This window comes from Apodemus sylvaticus, chromosome 5, assembly GCF_947179515.1.
Source record: "Apodemus sylvaticus chromosome 5, mApoSyl1.1, whole genome shotgun sequence".
Classification (NCBI taxonomy): Eukaryota; Metazoa; Chordata; class Mammalia; order Rodentia; family Muridae; genus Apodemus; species Apodemus sylvaticus.
The window spans coordinates 40,186,105-40,209,307 of NC_067476.1; the positions used below are offsets into that span (position 1 = coordinate 40,186,105).

General features: G+C 42.3%; 1 protein-coding gene across 2 annotated transcripts in view; it reads right to left on the minus strand.

Annotated features, from left to right (window-relative positions):
- The window catches only part of Ly75 (lymphocyte antigen 75), a 141,878-nt gene that overhangs the window by 76,977 nt on the left and 41,698 nt on the right, over positions 1-23,203 (minus strand). For both annotated transcript variants that reach the window (XM_052182546.1, XM_052182543.1), the window contains exons 14-25: positions 19,300-19,381; positions 17,693-17,761; positions 14,107-14,221; positions 12,601-12,636; positions 11,740-11,915; positions 10,506-10,573; positions 10,131-10,219; positions 9,371-9,510; positions 7,801-7,906; positions 7,229-7,389; positions 3,014-3,143; positions 1,293-1,519 (exon numbers count right to left, since the gene is read on the minus strand). In XM_052182546.1, the coding sequence (XP_052038506.1) occupies positions 1,293-1,519; positions 3,014-3,143; positions 7,229-7,389; positions 7,801-7,906; positions 9,371-9,510; positions 10,131-10,219; positions 10,506-10,573; positions 11,740-11,915; positions 12,601-12,636; positions 14,107-14,221; positions 17,693-17,761; positions 19,300-19,381 (1,399 nt within the window). The remainder of the gene's footprint in view (positions 1-1,292; positions 1,520-3,013; positions 3,144-7,228; positions 7,390-7,800; positions 7,907-9,370; positions 9,511-10,130; positions 10,220-10,505; positions 10,574-11,739; positions 11,916-12,600; positions 12,637-14,106; positions 14,222-17,692; positions 17,762-19,299; positions 19,382-23,203) is intronic.

A 23,203-nucleotide genomic window follows, 5' to 3' on the forward strand; every position in this document is an offset into this window, starting at 1 on the left:
CACATGTATGCCCCGCACCCCCCTCTCTCTCTCACACACACAGACACACACATCCTTACCACCACCACCACCACCACCACCACCACCTCTACTACTACTAACAGAAAATAGACTAAAGAAAATATTACAATCATTAAGTGGGAAACGTGGGAAATTACAAGACATGACTGTTTTAAAAATAAATCCATAATACAGTAACTCAAGAATACACAGTAAAATACTAAGCCATGCATAAACTTCTGTTACTTTGATACTTTGATAACAGCGGCTTTCCATTAAACAGTGAAAATTTTACTCTATAGCTTGGGCTCACCTGGAACTTGCTCTATAGCCCAGGCTGGCACTAAACTTATGACAATCCTCCTGTTTCAAGCTCCCAAGTGTTGGGATTACAAGTATGAAGGCACCACACCTTGATAACAGTAACCATAATACAAGTGATTTTAATTTTTCTTCTTTTAATTTATTATATTTTACAATTTTTAACTCATATATGTGGGTATGACGTGCTCATGTCAGTGTGCATGTGATGTATGCATGCATGTATGTGTGATGTCCATGTGTGTTTTTGTGATGTGCACATGAATGTGTAGATGTGTGTGTATGATGTGCATGTGTGTTTTTGTGATGTACACATGTGTATGTGATGTGCATGTGTGTGTATGTATGTGAGATGTGCACATGTGTGTGTAGGTGTATGTGTGTGATGTCCATGTGTGTTTTTTGTGATATGCACATGTGTGTGTAAATGTGCTTTTGTGATGTGCACATGTGTGTGTAGGTGTGTGTGATGTGCGTGTGTCTTTGTGTGATGTGTACATGTGTGTATGTATGTGAGATGTGCACATCTCTGTGTGTGTGATGTCCATGCATCTGTGTGTGCATGTGTTCATGCACTGGCACACATGTGCCATGGCTCAGGTGTGGACGTCTAAGAGCAATGTTAGGTACCAGTCTTTACCTTTGATCTTGTCTGAGACAGGGTCTCTTGTTTGTCTCTGCCTTTTAAGTTCTTTCTGCTAACTCTGAAAGTGATGGAAAAGTCTCCACAGTTTACCGCACCACACCCTATTGTTGGAGACATGACAACTTCTGATTCTAGCTCAGTCAACAATGAAAGATGAACAGAAGTGGCCACTGAGTCAAGCCCACTTGAATGTTTAAAAAAACCCAAATCTCTCACTATATTCAAACACATAGACATAGACAGTCATAGAGTCAACAGCGTGTGATTTTAAGATGCTGCTTTCTTTAGTCTCCTAGAGGGGCTGATGGAGGAATGGAGAACGTACGTCTTGACTGGAGAGTCCGATCCAGAAGGAGGTGTTGCGCAGGGCGGCCTGCACTGCGAGGAAGGCCTGCTGGTAAGGGTCTGTGATGGCCACCAGCCGCATGCTCTCTCTCAGACACTCCTTCAGAGCACCATGCCAAGTCAGGGGCTTCGAGACGATTTTGTACAGGTTATTTAGATACTTCACAGTTTCCGAAGTGTTCTTCCAGGGCTGTCCGTCTTCAGTTTCTATTTGTAAGAGAAAACAAGAACAACAGCTCCTCCCACACACACTGTGCCAAGGCATGGCTGGCTGGCAGATTTCACCCTTTCCTGGTTTACATCACTTGCCTATTTTAGCTTTTTTGTTGAGTGACTTAGACATATCTTGCTGAATAGCTTAGGTAAAATATCTGACTTGAACTTCCCATTTCTGAAACCAGGATATTTTTGGTTAGTAGCTTTCATTCGGGAGGAGAAAGCCACATGGGAGATAAAAACTGCTTTAGGGTTCTTATCTATAAGGAAGTCATTAGAGAACATGGGATAAAAGGGCAAAGATTAACTTAGCAAGAAAAGCTTTGCTAAAGTACATGAAATATGTGCTTAAGGCTCTCATTACGTAACAAAACCTTTTATTTAAACGCTCATTAAAACATTATCGTGCTCATTTAAAAATAATGCAAAATATTATAAATAAAACTATTTTTTATTTCATTTCCCCTCTCTTACTATGTAGCCCTGTCTGTCCTGGAATTCACTATGTATATCAGGCTGGCCTTGAACTTACAGGTTAATCTTCCTCTTCCTCTCAAGTGCTGGGATTAAAGAAGTGTGCCACACAGTGTGAGTGGTTTCTGCGTCGTTTACCTTATTTTGACTACGGAAAGGTGAGATTAATAATCCCTGAGTATTTCTGAAAGGTACAGACTGATTCATACATAGTGTTTCCTATCATTTCTGTCCACTAAATTTAACAGTGTTTGTATAAAAACTAAAGTGTCTGACTGGAAACAGCATCGAACCCCTGGTTTATTAGAGGACTGAACTACGATTTTCATTAGACAGCTATTAATGTCTTTCACCATAGAGTTAATTTTTATATTTAACAGTGGCAATAATACTTGGAAAAAAACCCACAGTCTTTATGAGATAATTTGCCTTACTGTGTCAATATGAACTTGCCTGCTAAAAATGTAAGCTATGTAAATATAAATTATATGAATTCATTTGTAAGACTTTTGGCAAAAGGAACCCTATGTATCTAACAGCATAACTTATGGTAAATATCTAGGTGACAGTTGATACTGTGAGGGCTAAAGTTATGTTTTAAGTATTACTGTGCTTAAGAGATCTATAATATATATGCCTCTAACCTGTAATAACCTATAAGCCCCACTTGCACAAAATAACTTCCTGGAATGCTGGGGGCTGTTCATGTAATATAGCAAGCCATATGTTTTCACTTTTATAAACAAGGTTGGTTGCTCCCACCGCACAGGATCTGCTTGATCACATGTAGGTCGGGGATACATAGGCAGGAAGTGCACCAGGATGTGTGCTTGCCCCCTAGTGGACAAAGGCAGGAAGTACATATTCTTATTTTAGGGCTGTTATCTGGAAATCCTATGTATGGACCTGGCCAGTGTCCATCTTCCTGGCCAGTATTTAATAAAGCTTGCTTCAAATTTGGCTCAAAAATGGTGGTAGTGATCTTTTTTTGCCTGGTGAGATTAATAATACCTGAGTATTTCTGACAGAGAGACAGAGAGTGGCGTTCTGAACAGGAAGTAAAATTCCAGGTCCCAGTAAGCGGTGACTTTTTGAGATTAAGAATCAAGGCACAGTGGAAGTGAGACTCATCATCAAAGAGCTAAAAAGAAAGGCAAAAATTAGTGCGGTTATGGAACTAATATTCTGAAGATCCTTGAAAGAAAAATTTGAATTTTAAATTGGTGTTTCTTCTTCCCCATACAAACCAACCAACCAACCATCCAACAAAAAAATAAGACAAAACAAAACCCAAAAAACCCACACAAAACAAAAACCCAAAACCAAAGCAACAATAATGAAAGACCCAAAACAACTCATGGAAGAACTTACCATGGAATTTCTAAAGAACAACAACAAAAATATGACTAACATTTGAGGCCCAGAAAAAGGAAGTTAACTTTAGAAATTAAAAAGTGTTCACAAAGTTAGACATAGTTTTAAACACATAAAGAAAACCTCTTAGAAATAGGACAAAAACAACTACAGGAATTCTAAACTCTCTGAAGTCAGTCTTGATAATCCATGTGAGTAAAATACAATTATTAATAGCTGTGGACACTTTGTGTGTGTGTACATGTTTGGGTGTGTGTTCACAAGCATGTGCTCACAAACACATAACTAAATACGTGTTAAATGAAAATAGAAATGAAGTAATTATAGAAAATAATGAGAGATATCCAAAGGGGGATGGGATCAAAATTTATATAGAGAAAATAAGCATTATTAAATATATTTAAAAAGGGGGAGAAATGAATGAAGAATTCACCGTGAGAGACTGGATGATTCTAAGGAAAACAGAATAGGAAAATATGGAGGTAATATTGATCACTATACATAAAGGTAACCGGAGGTTGGAGACAGTGCACAGAACCGAAGACTGATTTTGTTTTTCATAATCACTAAGTGATGGGGATTAAAAAGCAAAACCGTATACATGTTTATTTTAACACACTTCAGAATCTCAGTGGTACAGACAACTTCCCTTATTCAACATTAAACCCTCTAAATGTGCCAGTTACTCCTGGAGAAAATTGGATATTGACATTGGTGGATATTGAAAAAAAAAAACCACTCACGTGCACCTGACTAAAACTCGAAATGAATGATTTTTATCCAATTATTATATTGACCCTAAAGTAGTGATGGGACTTAGAGTGGGAAGTTGATCTCAGAAAGATCTAAATAAACTTCCAAAGGCATCCTGAGGCTGGGCAGAGGCCTTGAGGTCGGATCCTCTACTCCTTAGCATCCACGAGGAGTCTAGCATTATTTACGCAGTTCCCTCATTAGCATTGATGGGGGTCCTAATTCCAGAGCACGGACCAGACAGAAAGCTGCGCGCTTCATTCTGTGATGGCAGCGTGACTGGGAAGAAAGCGTCGTAACAAAGCTTTAAAAAAATCAGACAGATGAGCGGAGAAGCCAGCATTTCCAAATGAAATGCTAACAAGTCTATGTTGGTACAACACATAATACTCTACTCAGAACAAGTAGATTTGGTGCCTGAGTCGTAATCTCTTTGTGGGCTTTACCATCTGCCAGGCAGTCTGATGGGAAAAACTTGGTGATATTTCGGAGATGGCGGGAACAAGGCTTAGAAAATCTAATGCTTCTTTCTGATTGAAAATAGGAAATTCTCCTGTAACAGAACACTACATCTCACAGTCATCAGAAGGTTATCCACAAAAGCTTGCAGGGCAGACTGTTAACCTCCAGAACTAACATCAAATCTAGGGTGGTGGTGACCACTCCCTTTGTGCGCCCCCACCCCCCCATTCTGGATGTCCTGGCAGGCGTGGGGAAAGTGTGAGATGAAGAGAGGAGAGGCTATAGTGGCTACAGGGTCACCAGTTTATGCAGATTTGAGATGACCAAGGAATTCCCAGAAGACCTCCTTAGACAATCTTGAGAAGCGGTAAGAAATTTTCCAACATGGATGCTGTGTGGGTCAATCTTCACTGTGAACTGGTGGATTTAGAATCTCCTATAAAGCTGCTAGAGCCTCTGTGCAGTGGTGCCTTTAGTCCCAGCGCTCAGAGGCAGGGGCAGGTGGATCCATAAATTTGATGCCAGCCTGGTCTACAGAGCAAGTTCCAAGACAGCCAGGGCTACACAGAGAAACTTTGTTTCCAAAGCCAAACCAAACAAAAAACAAAACAAAATACAACCAGAAAACAGGAACAAAAGGACTGGTGTGGTGCCTCTCTGGCTGCCTTCAAAGAGAAATACCTTAAGGAGAGAGACCCATCCTGAAAGTGGGTGGTACCGTCTCACACCTGAGGACTCACACCTCATAAAAGAGGGTGTTGAGGGATAACATCACAGGGGTGGGGGAGAAAGCTCGAAAGCACAATGTGAATCACCCTGCTGCACAGCGTCCCCATCATCGTGCACAGAAACCTCCTGAAACCGCAGCTCACAACACACTTTCCTCCCTGAAGAGTTCAAACCCTGCAGGTACCTTGACCCAAAAGTAACCAATACAAATGCCTACCGGGGAAAGGAAAATCATACAAAAATCCCCAGGCAGCAGCTTCCGAGGTGTCAGTAAGACAGTTGGGGGAAGCAAGAATTATGTAAAATGCCATAGTGACCTAAGGGCAGAGGCCTGAATGAGGAGCTGCTGAATGCCACTTTTCCAAATTAAGTGACAGGCAGAAGGGGTCGTATTTCCCCTAATATCTGGACAGATTCTCATCAGGAATTTAATTGTGGCAATCTCAAGGTGTGCTTTCAACACAGTGTCCTTCGCCCTCCCTAGTGCCTTAGTCCCTATTAATGAGAATATCACCCAGAAATAAAATCTATGCCATTTTACATGTAAGATGTCTTGTTTTGTTTTGGACAGGGTTTCTTTCTGTAGTCCTGGCTTTCCTGGAACTCACTTTGTAGACCCAGATGTCCTTGAACTCAGAAATCCACCTGCCTCTGCCTCCCTAGTACTAGGATTAAAGATATGCATCTCCATCACCTGTAGCTCTTAAAGAGAAACCACCCATCACTGTTCTGTCCTTTTGTCTTGAGAGAGTGAGGTGGATCGCTCACATCTCCCCTCCTGCGTCAGGTAAAACAGTTATTTCTGTTTCTGGACAGTTACAAGGTTGTGAAGGAAGTGCCAGGGACTCTGCTGCCCTGAAAGCCAGGCCTACCCACCCAGAGGCTGTGGTTCTCAGAGCTTTATTGATTGGCAACTCACCTACTTAGCACGTGTAGTTTGGAGTTTGAGTGTATGTGCGGAAGGGACAGCTCTCGCATTAGTCAATGCTCACTGAGTTTCACTTTTCTAAAAGGAAGACTCACACCCCACAGCAGCAGCCTCTCTTCCAGACTGTCAGCCCTCGGAAACCACTCTTAACTCCAGCTTTCTTAATCTGCCTGTTTGCATGTCTTATAAACGGAACTGTGCCTTAGACTATTCCTTTATTATTAAACAACAGGGACTCATACATCCCAGACTGTCCTCAAACACACTATAATGACAAGGGTGACTGAGCAGCTGACCATCCTGGCTCTGTCTCCCAAGGGTAGGATTATAGGCGTGTGCCAATGCTGCCTGGTTTACGTGTGGTGCTGTTGCAGGATTTTCATGTCCAATCATGTTAAGGCAGTGGAAGGCCTGTGACTGGACAGGAAAATCGAGGCGGAGCTAGGAGTTGGGTGGGACAGAGGCCTCAGGGGGAGAAGGGAGAGGAACCGAGATGGCTTCGGAAGTGGACCTGTGTGGCATTTACTAGCCACAAATAGCTAAGTTTCTGTAAGGTTAGAAATATTGAGATAAAGCTTTTATCATAATCAGTTGGTTCTTAAATTACTGTATTGGCATCTTGTAAATTGTAATATTATCTCTATAAATCTGATTAGTTAATTAAGCTTTAAGAGTTTCGATTTACTTGGTTACTGTAATGTGGGTCTGCCAACTCAAGGGGTTTATGTTGGAGAGAAAACACAGCTGGGATGTTGTGGGAGCTAGCTGGGAGAGAATAGCTCGGGGTGAGAACAGGTCGAGCAGGACCCCCCCCCCCTCGGGGACATGTTGTTGCCACCTGGTGGGGCAGGGGAGATGGCTGGCGGGATCTTTTTAATTATTTCCTATAAGGTACATGCCCGGTTCCCAGGTCCGTATCCAGTAAGTTTTGGAGAGCCAAGCATTTCCCAGCCCTGAGTAGATGACTAGCATAGACTCACATTCGTTGGTATGCTCAGCCTCCGACCGACCAGCAGGGGGTGAAAGTGGCTGTAGGTCAGCTTTCTGCCATCTGTCCATTTGCTTATCCTTTCGTAGGCACTCCAGCGCAGCCCAATCCACAGACCGGCTTCCATTTCGGGAAGCATGGATGTAATGAAATCTGTTAAAAAGAAATTTTTAGCAAAGCAGTTAGGGCCAGAAACCTGAGGACCTGAGCTGGATTTTCAGAACCCACATGATGGAAAGGAAAGACATGTTGTTCTCTGATCTTCACATATGTGCCTGCAAACACACACACACACACACACACACACACACACACACACACACAAAGTAAAAAAGCATTTGGATTATCTATCAAGATAGCCTTCCGCCTTCTCTAATGAAAAGCAGTTTAACTGTATGATTTTAATTCCTCAGAGCCTTTCAAAACTAACTTGGTCCCCAAATCAGAGCAAAGCCAGATTTCCAGCATACAGCACTTCCCAAGATATGCCAAGGCCTTGTTTTATCCCCATTACAAACAAACAAACAACAAATGTACGTCACACTTTCCCAGAGATTCCTGTACCTTGTTCACTCTGGCCCAGCACAGAAGGAAGGGTGCCGCCGTAGGAATGACAAATGGTGCTTGCTTGAGAAAACGTAACGGGCTCAGAGTTGACCTTTAGGAAGCACTGTAAAGAGAGGCACAGAGGAAGCCTTAGACTCAGATATAAGAAAACCATAGACACAGGAACACCTCATCTTTAGGCTGTCGCCAACCTGTGAGATGTGCAAATGAACGTGACTTCGCATTTATACTCTTTCAATGTAAACGTGTGATGGGCCGTTTTCATGTTATTTATTACGGGCATCTTAGGAAAGTCTCATTTGTCGAGTGTCTCTTACTTGCTCTGCAGTTTTTGTGCTCGGTCAGTCCTCTCCTTATCTCATTTAACTCTCAGAGCTCAGCGAGAGCTGAGACAAGCCAAGCAACTTGACCCAGGCACAAGGCAACTGTGGAGTGGTGAAGTGGCTATCTCGGGTCTGTTCTATCGGAGAGCAAAGCCTGGCCTCTTAGTCTTTGCTCCTGATCTCTGATGCATATCTTTTCTTCTGAGTAGGACATTTTAATTCAAGTTTATGCCACTATGCAACTCAGCATAGTTCCAGCACCTTGGAGGAATTAAAAAAAAAAATCTTTTTTTTCCCAAGTCAAAACATGGCTGAGAATGGTAGTTTTGTGATAGAGCTACATTGTTGCTCCTCATTCAATGCAAAGGTCAAAATGGCCCCTGTTTCACTGCCAGGACCTCCTGCTGGCAAATCCATCTCTTCCTTTCTCTGTGATTAGGAACACAGGTTAGGGTGGCATAGCTTGTCTAATCCATGTTCCCTAAACCATTCTACCACTGTGTTCAGCCTTCTTATAGGCTGGATGGTTAAAGGAAGTTGAGCCACAAGCAAAGTCAACGGGTGATTTCCAGGAACAGCCCCAGAAGGACCACCCTGAACCCCAACAGAGACGCCCAGTGTTGAATGTGGCAGGGCAGAAACAAGGAGCTGCGGCTCTTGAAGGCTTTGTGGGGTCTTCAAACCAGCCTAGACTGCATCCCTCTACACTAAGTGAGAGAACGAATGTGCTAACGTTAGGTGACAGCTTCTTCCTAGCATCCCAGTGAATCTGTAATACACACATACAGCAGTCAGGCTCATATGTCCAAGAGGCAAACACAGAACTCACCATTCACCAGACCTGTGACATCATCCATCTCCTGTGTGGGCAACGTCAAGGTTAAGTACTTTGTAGCATGTGTGCGGTTCCTGACCTAAGCTGATGGACAGAAGCTACTTAGATTATTCTCCTTTAAGGGGGAAAGAAAGCAGTACCCTTAAAATGGAGTCAGTTTCCTCAGGCTGTGGGGTTAGTGACCAGCCAGTGGATCGAAAGCTGTCGGCAGAGCAGCGGCAGCAGCGTTGGTGTTGAGAACAGTAGGATAGAAAGGCCTGGAGGTGTCACAGCTTGAGAAATGAGTTTGATGACCTTGTGTTTCTGGAAGCAGAGGCCATGTGGGAGGCTCTCTTGGAGAGGTTTCTGAGAGGCTGCCCTTCTACCACAGGCCATCCAAGCAGCACGCAAGCGACCATAGTTGGCTTACCTTATTCCGAAAAGGAATCCATCTCCCAGTGCACTGTACTTTAGCTGCAGGATCTGGGCTATATTTCTCTAATGAAGATACATTGTATTTTTCACAGATGAAGGGCAACTTGGCATTACAGTCCGCTCGTTTGCTTAAGTCTGAAAAGGGAGAGCCGGGATTGTAATGAGGAGTCTTCATGGAATGCATTTTAAAATAAAGACAGGCTCCTTCTTTACCATACAGCTTTTGGTGCTAGGGATGGTCTGAATTCTACCCTCTGTCTGGAGAGAATCTCTTTAAAGCAGTCACTCCCGACAGCTAAAATAGATTCCTGGTCTTTACTGGTCATTTCTGCCTCTACTATTATTCATGTGAAGAGGTTTATAGGATAGTGATATTGCTTGTAAAAACTACACGTTTGATAAAACAACCATATGTTAAGCCAGAGAAAGGTGGGAAGAAACAGAAAGGGAGTAAGCAGGGACGTCTAAGGAGGGGATACAGAGCTACCCCCTGCTCAGCCTTGCAAATGTATCTGTGTGCTTATCAATTATGAAAGCACTAAGTTTAGTCTAAAAGTAATGGCTTGAGGATAAAAGAGCCACAAATATCCACATTGGAAAGAGCTTCTCTTGGCATTTTGAGCTGCTGTCATCTATGGTAAATGAACATTACCATCTATGGTAACGTTCGCTCAGAAGGAAGACAGATTTAGGCAGTAACTGAATATGAAGTTCAGATTACACGGTAGACACGGAAGAGTCAGAATGAGGTTTACCAAGAAGCCACGTCTTGGCGGACATGTGCAGACATTCATCTCCAAACATCATGGAAAAATGGGGCCGGTGCCACATGTGTCGTCGGGAACTGAAAGGAAGTGTGGGGTGTGTGCGTGAGAACTTGCATCGCAATTACACATCCTCTTCATCTTCCTTACCCCAAATCATCTTAAATATTAACGTAATGTTAACGTAATAATTTTAAAGCCACTCTCTTGATACCAAACATGCAGAGACACTTGGTTTCTCAAACGTATGGACTAATGTTTAAAACTGTTTAGGAGTAGTAATCTCCTCGCACAGGGGAATCAGGACTGCTTTTTTTTTTTTGTGATAAATTGACCCATCGAGTTGGTATGTAAGGTGTTACGTACCCTAGAAAGTAACGATCAATTGGATCCTCACTCGTTTTCACCCACCACTTCTGTTCATCGCTAGATATCTGAAAAGAAATCGCACACCTATTCTTACAAGTGCTGAATATTCTAGGACACTTTTCATTTAAAATATCCTGTTTTATTGTAACTACAAAGCACAAAAATCTCCAAATACTCCATTACTTGATTTAAAAAAAATTGTATACACTGGGACCTTTTATCAAAAATAATTGGACATATCTTTATACATATATCCATAGGTCCTATTTTGGATACAGAAAATGACGGCTATAATCATATATGTATATATGTATATGTGTATATGTATATATATACACATACACGTTTGTATATATAGCACAAATATAAATATATATTTTTATATATAAAACATATATATAACTAGATCAATGTATTATTTGGGCATATAGTGTCTTATTATGGTTAATTATAAACTTTAAACAATACTAATTTCCCACCCAAAGGCTATTTTGCAATTTAATTTTATTTTCTACTAGAAATATTACATTAAAAAGTTTAAAAAGACATGATAACAAATAAGGATTATTTATATTCTCTACTGATACATATCTATCATGTTGATATTTAATATCAGTCATGTATATTCTAGTACATTAAGCAATTCTCTTTAGCTTTTCTAGCATGATTTTGGATGCTATGAAGCCAGTTGTATTTTGTATGAGGATTTAATCTCTCTCCCTCTCCCCCTGTATCCTTCCCTCCTCCCTTACCCTCTCTCCCCAACCCTTTCTCTGACTTGCTCTATAGTTCAGGCTGATGTGGCCTCAAACTCACAATTTTGCTTTCCCAGCCTTCCAGAGCTGAGATTATAGACACATACTATATATGGCCAAGATTTAGGTCTTATAGTCTTTAGAAATATTATAGTGAAATATTGTATAAATAATATGTGAAATAGTAAATGAAATAAATATAAAGAATTAAAATACATTTCTTCGGCTGGAGAAGTGGTTCAGTGGTTAAGATTACTGGCAGCTCTTCCAGAAGCTTTGGGTTCAATTCCCAGCATCCACACACTGGAGCTCACAACCAGATGTGACTACAGCTCTAGGGGACAGTTCTAGGGCGTGCCCTCTTCTGGCCTCTACAGGAACTGCCTAAACACAGTGGAACACATTTTAGGTAAATATTCAAATACATAAAATAAAATTAAATGAAAAAATTTTCGGAATGCATTTGTTTATATTACATTTGCTAGTTTGTTTTTGATGGCTTTTAGTGCTGTGAAAGATGTTATCGTGGCAAGAAAGCTGTGATTGCTGGCACAGTATAAGACGGCTTCTTCGTAGTTTAAGTGAGGATCAGCAACAAACCAGTATTCACTTCCTTCAATTATAACTGGGGGCCCATGAATTCCAGTGCGCTCTGAAGAAGAAAACAGAGTCACAGCTCTGATAATCAAACACAAACGGCTAAACATGGGGTGTTCAAAATGAATCATATATTGTAACTACTGCCATATAGGTAAATGGTTCCCCAAAGGCCTGGGACTTCCCTGCTCAAGATTCCATTGCCTGGCGGAAGAGCCATTAAACAGGGAGGGCCTAGTTATATTGGTTATACTGGAAGTCTGGTTTTACTGGACTGTGACCCTGGTGCCTCCTTTTTCTCTTTCACTGTCCAGCCCCCTTGAGGCGAGCAGCTTCTTACACCATCGGCTCCCTGCCAAGGATACATTGTATCCCTACAGACCAAAACACTGCAGGCTACTAGGGGAAACTTCAAGGTTGCTGGACAAAAAGTCTTTTCTTTTAAAATGTGATTGTTTCAGTTATTTAACGCAGAAGCCCACTATGAACTCTGGGTGTCTGGCCAGCAGAAATGCTGTCCACGACAATCTAAGGACTACTGGACCTGTGGCTAGACTTTCCTGTGCTCAGAGAAGGAAGCTGCGTCTCTACTCTCTCATCCAGTCCCACCCACACACACCTCTGCTGTCTGCCGGCTTTTCACTCAAGAGTCTGAGAGGAAAGTAGCAGTTAACGGCAAACTACGGATGTTATCCTAAAAGATCCAAGTCAAGTTGGCTAAACTTTGATGCTCAGCTTACCTGGATTATACCAGTCTGGCACCTGGGGAGTGCTACCTGTGTGAGAAGAGCAATAGCTATGGTTAGTCCTGGGTCACAAAGCACGTGTCCTGTAAATGGAGACATGCAGACGACAGAAAACATCGAGGAGGCTTTTTGATCAAACTGGTTCATGTCCAGTTAGAAACACCTGAGTGGGATATAGCTCAGGGTTTTTACTAATGCTTGCTTTAGTGCCGGCTTTTTAAAAGGCGGGCCTATTAAATATTAATTATTACTAGTAGTCTGGAATTTGGGGTACGTAGTTCAATGATAAAGCACTTGCCTTTAATATGCAAGACCACGGGTTTAATCCCCATAATGAGAACTGAAAGGCTTTTTAGCCTCTTTTTTTTTCACTTTGGGTTAAAGAAGTCACACACACAAAACTATGGCCATCAGATAGAAAGCAAAAACAGTGACTGAGACTCTGAAGACATCACACACATGTACCAAGGGAAATGCAGCAAGGAGCCTCACTGCATCTAACGGAACCTGAGTATCTAGTCTGTAAACGAAGGATGGATTTTCACCAGTTCCCAAGATGGGACTGGGAAACATGTACAATGCTGTAGTAGTGACTTCTTAAAGAAGGCTGAAGAAAGCCGGGAAGAAAACAAGAAAGTCACTCGGGAGTTCTGAATGGAAACAGGCAATGCAGTGTGCTCCTCAGAATTCTGGGCTTTGGGATGCCCACACATACTTTGGATCAGATCCCGGATCCCAGAGCCTCCAGCTCCCACTCTGGAAGAGAGTCTCTATTCACAAAGGCTGTGAAGATCACACGATTGATCGTGCCAAAGAGGCACCTGGGCGATGGTCCTCACAGAACTCTCCGCACCCTATTTCATATCAGCTGCAGCCACTCTGATTTCAAATAATACATACTTTGCTTAATCTTAGAATTTATAGGGTAAATTTGTTGGCCCTAATCTCATGTGGTCTTGGGACCCAAAGCATTGGGTTTTCCTTAGAGCACTGCCTACATATCAACTGTGTTTAGTTTTTCTCTGAGAAAGCTCTCTTCATTTTGGATAGTTCTTACCAATAGCGCTGGAAGACAGTTAAAACTATACATGGTTTATTGTTTATAATCTTGTCAAAGACAAGGCAACTCCTTGGAGCCCAGGCTGACATCCAAGTTGGGCAATCTTGTCTTAGCTCCTAAGTGCTACAGTCTACAGCTGTGTACCACAATGCCTAGCTTCCTTCCTTTCCTTCTCTCCCTCTGTCCCTTGCCCTCCCTCCCTCTGTCCCTGTTCTTCCCTCCCTCCTTTTTCTCTTGTCATTGTAAGCTCTACTGCCATTTTTAACTGGTTTCTTGAATTTAAATTTACATCAATTACTAGCATCTTGGAGTCCACCAAAAATCGCTTCTAAATTTCACAAGGACCCAATTTTGACCTCTTCACGGTTGCTTCATTCTTCCCAGAATACCTTCTAGCCCAGCATTTGCAGTGTTCAAGGGTGGGGAAAGCAGTGACTTGCCTTTGGGAATCTGGCACACCCATTCAAGTTTTGCATCACAAGCAAAAGGCTTCCAATAAGCAAAATTCCTCTCATCATAGAGATGCCAGATTCTCTGCCAATGGGTGTCAAGTACCTAAGGGGGTGAAAAAGATGGTGGAATATTCTGAAATGGTTGCATTTCTTTCCAAACACTGGAGGCCATGGCCTCCACCTCTCCTTTAGTTCCAACACCTACTATACTTGCAAAATAAACAGATGAAGGAATGGAACATTAAAAAGTAACTTAACATAAGTGGATATTAACCTAGAAAACTGGAATACCCAAAACATAATCCACACATCAAATGAGGTACAAGAAGAAAGGAAGAGTGGCCCCCTGTTCTGGAAAGACTCAGTGAAGAAGTATAGGGCAAAACCAGAACGGGGAAGTGGGAAGGGGTGGGTGGGAGGACAGGGGGAGAGAAGGGGGTTTGCAGGACTTTCGGGGAGTAGGGGGTTAGAAAAGGGGAAATCATTTGAAATGTAAATAAAAAGTATATCGAATAAAAAAAAAGAAAAAGAAAAAAAAAGTAACTTAACAGCATAGGCAAGGGTTTTTCCAAGTGACAAAGGAAACAAAGGTTGAATGTATGTCCAAAATACTAATTATTGTCCTTTTTTTTTGCTGACATGAAACTTTATATTTTACATTTTCCCCATTTCTTTGAAGAATTACAATGAAATCTTTTCCTTGTATGCATCCATTGTACCCTGTGCTGTAGAAGGACAGTTTTATGTTAGTATACACTATAGGCTGAGCGTCTTGCACTTTTTTGGGAGAGACTAAAGTAGTATCCAAGCCAGACTATAACACGGCAGATCAGGAAGTGACCGAGACTCCTGGGCCCGCAGCACAGCCTCTGGCTTCCGTGTTGCTGTTCCACTTGTAGGATGTGCGATCAGGACCATCAGGACTGGAAAGGAATGTTGAAGGGACAGTCGGGAGGAGCTGCCATCACTTTTATGATTCTTTTTCTCTTAAGACCAAATTTGTGAGTATTATGGTGGGAGAGGCATGAGTCTCTGGACAGGAGACAGGCCCCGGTTGGCACCTCTTCTATTCATTTGTTTTATTTTTGGTAGGGCCAAAATCTCTCCATACATGGAGGTCTATGTACCTTTCAAGTACAGTTCATTGCATCCATGTTCTGGACAATTCTGAACAGCATAGTAACGTCTCTGAGGCTTGTACCTGTGCTGAGTTGTAAATCCTATAAAATGAACCAGTGCAGCAACAGTGTGTCTTTCTGACCCTTTCTTGGGTTGTGGCGTGAAGGTGCCACACACAGATCTCTTCATCCCTTGCTTTCTTTTACGCTCTGTGGTTTCCTCAAAACTAGTTCGTGGCCTTTGGCCTTTTTAAGCATTCAGTTTCCCCCTACCAACCCCGTTCTCCAGATTTCAACTTACTGTAGTGTATGTCTTATAGCTATGCTGCATTTGAACTAGTTAACTACAATAAATCATTCCCTCTGAAAAGCATTGCTTCTGCTCTTCCTTCCCCCCTCCCTCGCTTCCTCCCTTCCCTCCTTCCCTCCTTCCTTCCTTCCTTTCTCCTTCCCCCTCCCTCCCTCCTTTCCTCCTTTCTTCCCTACCTCCTTTCCCTCCTTTCTTTTTCTGAAACAGGGTTTCTCTGGGTTACTGTCCTGGCTTTCCTGGAACTCACTTTGTAGACTAGGCTGGCCTCGAACTCACAGAGATCTGCCTGCCTCTGCCTGAGTGCTGGGATTAAAGGTGAGCACTATGGCACCCGTCTTTCTTTCTGCCTGTTTCTATGAATAACTTGCCAGCAGACTAGGGGGGCAGAGAAAGCCCCGAGGAGTGAAGTCCGGAGGGAATGTGTGCTGTTGACACTGCAGTCAAGGGTCCCAAAGCCTTCCCCGGGGGTATGACTTTAGATGTTGATTGTGCAGAAAATGTCTCCCGTAACTTTTTCCCTTGGAAATGTACAGTCTTAGTATTGCTTGCCTAGACACTGCTCCTGGATTAGCTGAGCCTGTCTCCTTGTTCAGCTGTGTGCAAAAACCCGGCCTCTCAGGTCAAGTCTATGTAATAAATGGTGCGAACTTCAGAGGTCCTGTGCTTTCTCCAGTACAGACTCCAGTCCTCCTGTTCCCAGCCTGTATGTGTGTCTGCGTGTCTGTGTGTCCATCTTTTCTTGATTCCTTCACCACCCTGGCCAGAGCCAGCCCTGGAGATGTTCTAGGATGTGGCAAATAGCACAGTGGTAAAATATCATGAATCTGGACGTGTGTGGGTTTAAATGTTACTTCTGACACATCTAAGCTGGAATTTTGTTCTTGATGATTTTGGTAACTGCACCTACTTCACAAGATTGTGCACATTTAAGTGCCTACCCCAGTGCCTGGCTCATAAAGGCTCTGTAACTAATCCATACTACCATTGTACGACCATTACATTTTCAGTCTTACAATAACCCCTCATTGCCTATTCCTTCTCTTTTACCTACTGGAGCCCCGGGCCAATGGTATCAGAGATTATTGAACTGTCTGTCTCTTGCAATGCTGGAGTCTTGTGAAGAACCCTATCACCGATACCTTCTACGGTTTCAATGATCCTCCCAGACACATCACATATAAAATGGATAAACAAATGGATTCTGTCCAAGATGCCTCATGTGCTTGTGCTATCTTCTTCCAGTCCTAGCTGCTGCATCTTGGAAATGTCTCTCAAGATAAATCTCCCTCACAATCTTGGCTCATTCACTATCTTGGCTTATCTTATCCCTTCTTAGTCTTAAAAACATCCTGTGGTCTATGGAAAATAAACCAAACCAAACCAAACCGAACAAAAACTCCCACGGAAGTCCACGCACCTTAACTTGACAGCCACCTGATTTTTCAACAGTTTTTTTTTTAATTAATTTGATTATATGTATATGAGGGTCCTACTTGTATATATGTTTTTGCACCACTGGAGTGCTTGGTACCCACGGGGGTCAGAAGAGGACAACGGAGCTCCTGTACTGGAGGGCTGAGCTATCAGGAAGAAACCCAACACTCTAAAGCACTCCATCTCCCCATCCTCCAAGGACTGTCTTTAGTGTAATTCCAAGTACAACTGAATACATCCTGTTCTTCTCACTGTTGATCAGACTTCCATTTGTATTCTTGCACTGCTGCCCATTAGAAAGCCGTGTCCTATTTCCCCTGTGCAAACTCTATCCTTAGAGACCAAAGCCAAATCCCAACTCTTTCTGGACAGACCTTAGCGATCACCCCCCCCCCCCCTTTCGGCTTTTCCTTCACCCGTTCTCGTGGTGTCTTCCTGTAGAACGATGAGAAAGCTGTGGTTTTTAAATATAAATTTTACTTTCTTAAATTAAGTGTAAGTCAGACTGCTTGGGTGTGCTTTCCACCGCACCTGGCACCACGCTCCATCCCACCTGGGGATGTTTGGCCTGACCTTACATGATGCCAGATTTGGGTGTGGTGTGAGGGGTAAGCTCAAGGCTTCACATAGGTTAAGCATGAACTCCGTCACTGGGCCCTGGTGTCAGTCCTTGGATTTTATTTGTAATACTGATTTCCCAGTTGGTACCAACCTTGACAGCAACACAGTCTCTGATGTCATAATCCTGTTGGAACTCCGGCTCCATGATCACAGCAGACACCTGAGAAGACAGGTCAGCGCTGAGAACGTAGGCTGATACAATGTTTGCAACTTCCATGCAGTGTGGGCAGCTTTAGTAGTCCAAGCATGCTCACTGGCCACAGGGCTGCCCCTGACTCTGCTGCCTTGTCTAGCCTCAACAGGAGAAACTGCCTAGGCTGGTCTATATTCATGGGAGGCCCCTCATGAAAGGGGACAAAGGAAGGAGGGGTGGATGGGGGGAGGGAGGGAGAAGGACTAGGGGGAGAGGTGGGAGGGAAGCTGTGATCAAGATGTAAAGTAAATAACTCAATAAAAAAAGAAAAAGAAAATAAGAATAGCTAGGAAATTATTATCCCTAGGATACTGAATTTTGTCCCTAATTTTTCCTCTGAGAGTTTTGATACCAAGGGATATTCTGTAATGCCAGCTTGGTAATATGTAAAAGTCCAATAAGTTAATGACACACACACACACACACACACTCATGTGCACACACAAGAAGTATCATGTAAAACCCCTCTTTAGATAAGGTAAACACAAGCATTATTCAAGGATCTTTTTAGGTTTGACTTAAGCTTAATACAGACACTTTCTTCACTATATAATTAATGCTTTTAGATAATAAAAATAAATATATTTTTACTATTAGTTGATAATAGAAATAAACACAAAGCAGTGCAAATGAAAGCTTTGGAAAATAATTTGTACTCTCCAAAGATTGCCACGATGTCAGTATATCTCCATTTTTTAACTCTATGTAGAGAAAGTAAGTATACATGTTTTTTAAAAAGTAACAGTCAGTGGAGTAAGTGAGCTGGCTCAGTAGGTGAAGGTGCTTGCGGCCAAAGCTGATGAGCTGAGTTCAAGTCCCAAAATCAACATGGTGGAAGGAAAGAACTGACTCCTGAAGGTTGTCCACTGGCCTCCACTGCCCCATCCCCAGGCATACATGTACAGTAAAAAATTAAAAATAAATAAGTAAAGATAAGATGAATACATTGTGTCTTCCTCCCCACATCCTGTAAGTAAATCTGTTTCAAAACGTGTATAAATAATTCTTCAGGCTGTTATGGTTTGTAGGTGAATTTTTGTCTTTTTAATTGAGCTGAAGCTGCTTATGTCCATACGATCTTGGAGCCACTGAATCTAGTTAGGCAGCATATGCATTTCCTCGGACAGTCACCAGGAGATGCGAGAGCATCTTGGGGTTGTTAACTCTGGTCCCATATGGCACAATGATAGATCCCTTGAACTTATTAATTATCTAAATAAAATTTTGTATCTTGTGACAAACCTCTCCCCCTCCTCATCCTGCCCCAGTACCATGTTCCAGCATTTGAGTATCAATATGCTGTAGCTTTCTCAGAAAGAATGAGATGCTTTGGTGGGATTACACCCCAGAGCTGTCCTTGTGGTGGAGACTTCTTTGGCTAACCAGGGTCTTCTGTAGTTCCACAACAATTTTGGATGTGAATGTTTTATTTAAACATGAATTTACTTGCTTTTGAAAGAAACATCCCTCCCATGTTTTTTTCCAACATGACAGTTACAACTTACTGGTGTCTGATCACTCCATTGCCAGGACCCTTGTAAATCAGGGCTTCTTTTATTCAGACCTATCCAAAACCAACGCTGTCCACTATGTAAAAACAAACAAACAAACAAAAAAGGAGGCAGCATTAGAAGTTTAGGACAATACCTGGTAAACATATTTAGCATTCTCACATTTTAAAGTGACTGAGTCACGTGTGTGTATTCAGGAGTTTGAAACTGACAGAAAAGATAACCTTAAGCTACACAATGAAACACAATCAAGCCCTTAGCCCAGAGCAGCCATAGGTAAGGGACCATGTGAGTTCACTTCTTTAATTCATTCATGTATTCACTTTGCATCCTGATTGTGACACCCTCTTCCTCCTCTCCCACCAGCCCCACACTTAGAAACCCCTCCTACCAGATACCACATGTTTAAAACTAAGAAAGGCAAAAAAAAAAAAAAAATCTATTCTGCTTTGGATTTTTAAGCAGAAACTATGATTATTATGAGTTCTTCCTGTAACGTTTCCTATCAGGCAATATTTTCAGAGAGAGTCAGTGGCAATAATGTTCGTCTGCCCCGTCTTCTTTTTCTAGACTTGGAACTATGGCCGTTGTGAGCCGTGATGTGGGTGTTGGAGATCGAAGCTTCTGCTTCTGCAAGAGCGACAAGTGCGCTAAACCATGAGTCACACTGCTCCAGCTGCTTGTTTTGTTTTTGAGAAGGGGTGTGGGTAGGGGTCATGTGACTGACGATGGCCCCCCTCCCCCTTGAGCTCCCTGGGTTGCTGTCAAGAGTGACCCTGAATTTCTCATCTTCTTGTCACCTCTTGTAAGTGTTGGGATTAGAGGCACGAGACACCATGTCTCATGTGGTGCTGGCACTTGGATTCTGGGCTTTGTGTGGATCCTTGATGAGGTGACCAACATCCCCGGGCCAACGATGGCATTTTAAAAAACAGTGTCTAGGGGTTATGGATGTAGCTGGAAGGTGGAGCACTGGCCTGTAATGTTCAAGGTCCTAGGTTTCATCACATCCCCCACCCCTCCACACACACACAACCGTCTTTATAGCACTATCAAATGTCTTTTCTTTATGATGCCAAATAAGCTATCTGGTTAAAATTTTATTAAAGAAAAAATTTTAAATATTTTAATTCCCACTGTCCAGTAATTTTAAAGTGAGCAGAGCCATTTTTTAAAAAGTAGAAAACACTTTCATGATTATATTTAACACTGTTAGCTTGCTATTTCTATGTAACAGCGCTGGGCTGGATATAGTGATGGCGCAGAGAAGTGTGAGATCAGATGCCTCCTGTGAAACAGAAGATATCCCAGCCAGGGAAGCGTGATACATACGAGCCCGTGGGAGTTTCCAAACGAAGTGTATAAAGTCTAAACATGACCAAGCTACTGCACAGAGAGCGGTCACAAAGGACTGCAGTGTGCAAACGCTTCCCGAGGTTGGAGGAAAAAGTCTTCAAAAGATGGCTAGTATTTCTTTGGAGCAAGAAATCCAAGCGCTCACCATGTTCCAGTGGAATGCAGCTAGATGCCTTATAGGTGAATACATACAAACATGAAGGCAGGAACACACATGTAAGTGGCACCTTTCCCTCTATCGAGAACACGTATACGACATATGATCCAATTGCAAAACCTTCCCTTGCCTCCAATTTCAACCAAAAACATTCCTTAAAGTCTAGACTTTACAGGCTTAAATAAGTAGCCAAATTCTATTCCTTTAACTTTGTGTTGGGACATGGAATCAGTGGTATAAGCACAATACACATATGCGTGTATACATAACATAAATATACTATACATCTATGTATATACACCTATATGCATATATAAGCATAGACATGCATACACAATATATACATAAATAAATATGAAATATATATTTCAGAGGAGGTAGGACCCAAATGCAAAAGTAATCAGAAGTGTTTAGCTTCGTAGGATTTACAAAATATATAGAAGGCACAGCTGTAAAGTTACTGAGAAGTATAAGCCTGAATATTTTTATGAAATTGTTTTTAGTGACCTAAAGTACAAACCTAACTTTATACCGCCTTCTTACTTTTAATTAAATAACTGCAGCTGGCCATGGTCACACATATCTGTAGCCTTAGCACTTACATGCAGAAGGGAAGGAAGGCTGGTGTGAAGCCAACATGGATTAGGTAGCCTGTTCCAGCCCAGCATGAGCTAGACAGCTAAACAAGACAAGATGAGATAAAACAAAACAAAACAAAACAAAACAAACAAAACAGCAAAAACCAACAACAAAACCCCACATGCTTTCTTTCCTCTTCTCAACGTTCCCCAATAGTTTAATATCCGTCAGGATTTTTTCATGTTTTCAACTCATTCAACTTAGTGAATATGAGAATTATATAACAGCATTTTCTATGCTGTTATAGTTTTGGAAAATAATCACCAGTTCACAGACCAGATAAAATCTATTGGAGATGATCAAGTCCAATTTAAATTCGGCAGCTATAAGGAATTTGCAATTTTCAGCTGTCCCTAAGCTTTCTCATAGAAAGCTTCCTGCTGTATCACAGGTCCCTAAACCACAGGGACTAGACAGTCACCAGACACAGGTCGCCCTTCAGCAGGTGGCTAAGGCAGTGGGGCTAAGTCCTCTTCCTCAGCCTCATATGACAATATAACGATTTCTTCCAAGTCTTTGTTTAGTATGTACTTTGGCCTGGGAAACCCCTGACATGGGCTTTAGCGTGTTTATCTTGTGTAGTAAAAGTTTGTTATTCATTTAGGAAGAAAGACCAAAGCTCACCTATTGCCTAGATTCAAACAGCTCCCCAACACCCCCATCCGTTGGCCTCATCCTTCCGCGGCACCATGGGCCTCTCACCAGTCTCCTCTTAGCCAGTGGATCTCCATCCTCCAACTGACAAACTTCTCTACTTTAAAGTCTATTTCTGGGTCCTTTGCTGAAGATCAGAGGGTGGTTTCTTATAGAAAGAGTTTGCTCAGTTGTCCAAAATATCTTTAACCATTGCTACTTTCAGAGAATGAACCCCATTTCAATCCTGAATTTAGTTTTCAGCTGCATTTGAAGGGCTTCCCTAGAGCATCATAAGTACAGAGAACAGTAGGTACTGGAGGTGTGTGTGTGTGTGTGTGTGTGTGTGTGTGTGTGTGTATGTGTGGGGCAGGGGGAGGGGTTAGAGGAGAAAGTAATTTCTGAATTGCAGCTTGCTTAGCTGTTGCCAGATAAAGTTAAAAGTAAGCCGGACACTACATTATTCACTGCATCCTGCTAATGCAGATTTCAAGAAAGCCAGAGAGAAAAACTGGGGAGTCAGATCAAAATGAAACATTTCCATTTTCTTTCTAAACTGTTTCTACTCCACACACTAGTTCCAAAGCTATCTGGAGACGCTGTGTAAGGGGTTAGTAAGTGTAAGTGTGTTAAAGTTCCGACTCTCAGTCCAATTTCCGGCAGCATTTGGTTGCTAAGGAAAACAGTATCCGAGCCTCAACCCCCGATAAATTCTCTTTGATGAGGGTTCTTAGTCTGCAAAGCCTAGATTTATATCTAAAGCCATTTGTGCCTCTGCACAGGAGGGAATGCACACAACAGCAGTGGCTGCAAACAAGCGCTCTTCCCTAAGCCCAGGGCTATTTTGCCTCCACAATGGTTGCCCATTGGGATGTCGCAATGGTCTAAGAGCCTTAATGAGTTGGGGTCTCATGGATCTTTTTTTTTTTTAACTGAAATCCAAATAGAGATAGAGAACCTAGACTGAGAAATAAAGCAGCCATCCGTCTCAAGCAAGTGACACAGATTTGGGGTGGGCAGCAGGCTTCTTGCTGGGAAGGTCAATTCCAATAATAAAAGTTAACACATTCAAGAAGCAGACTTCATAATCATTTTCTAGTGTAAATGACCCCG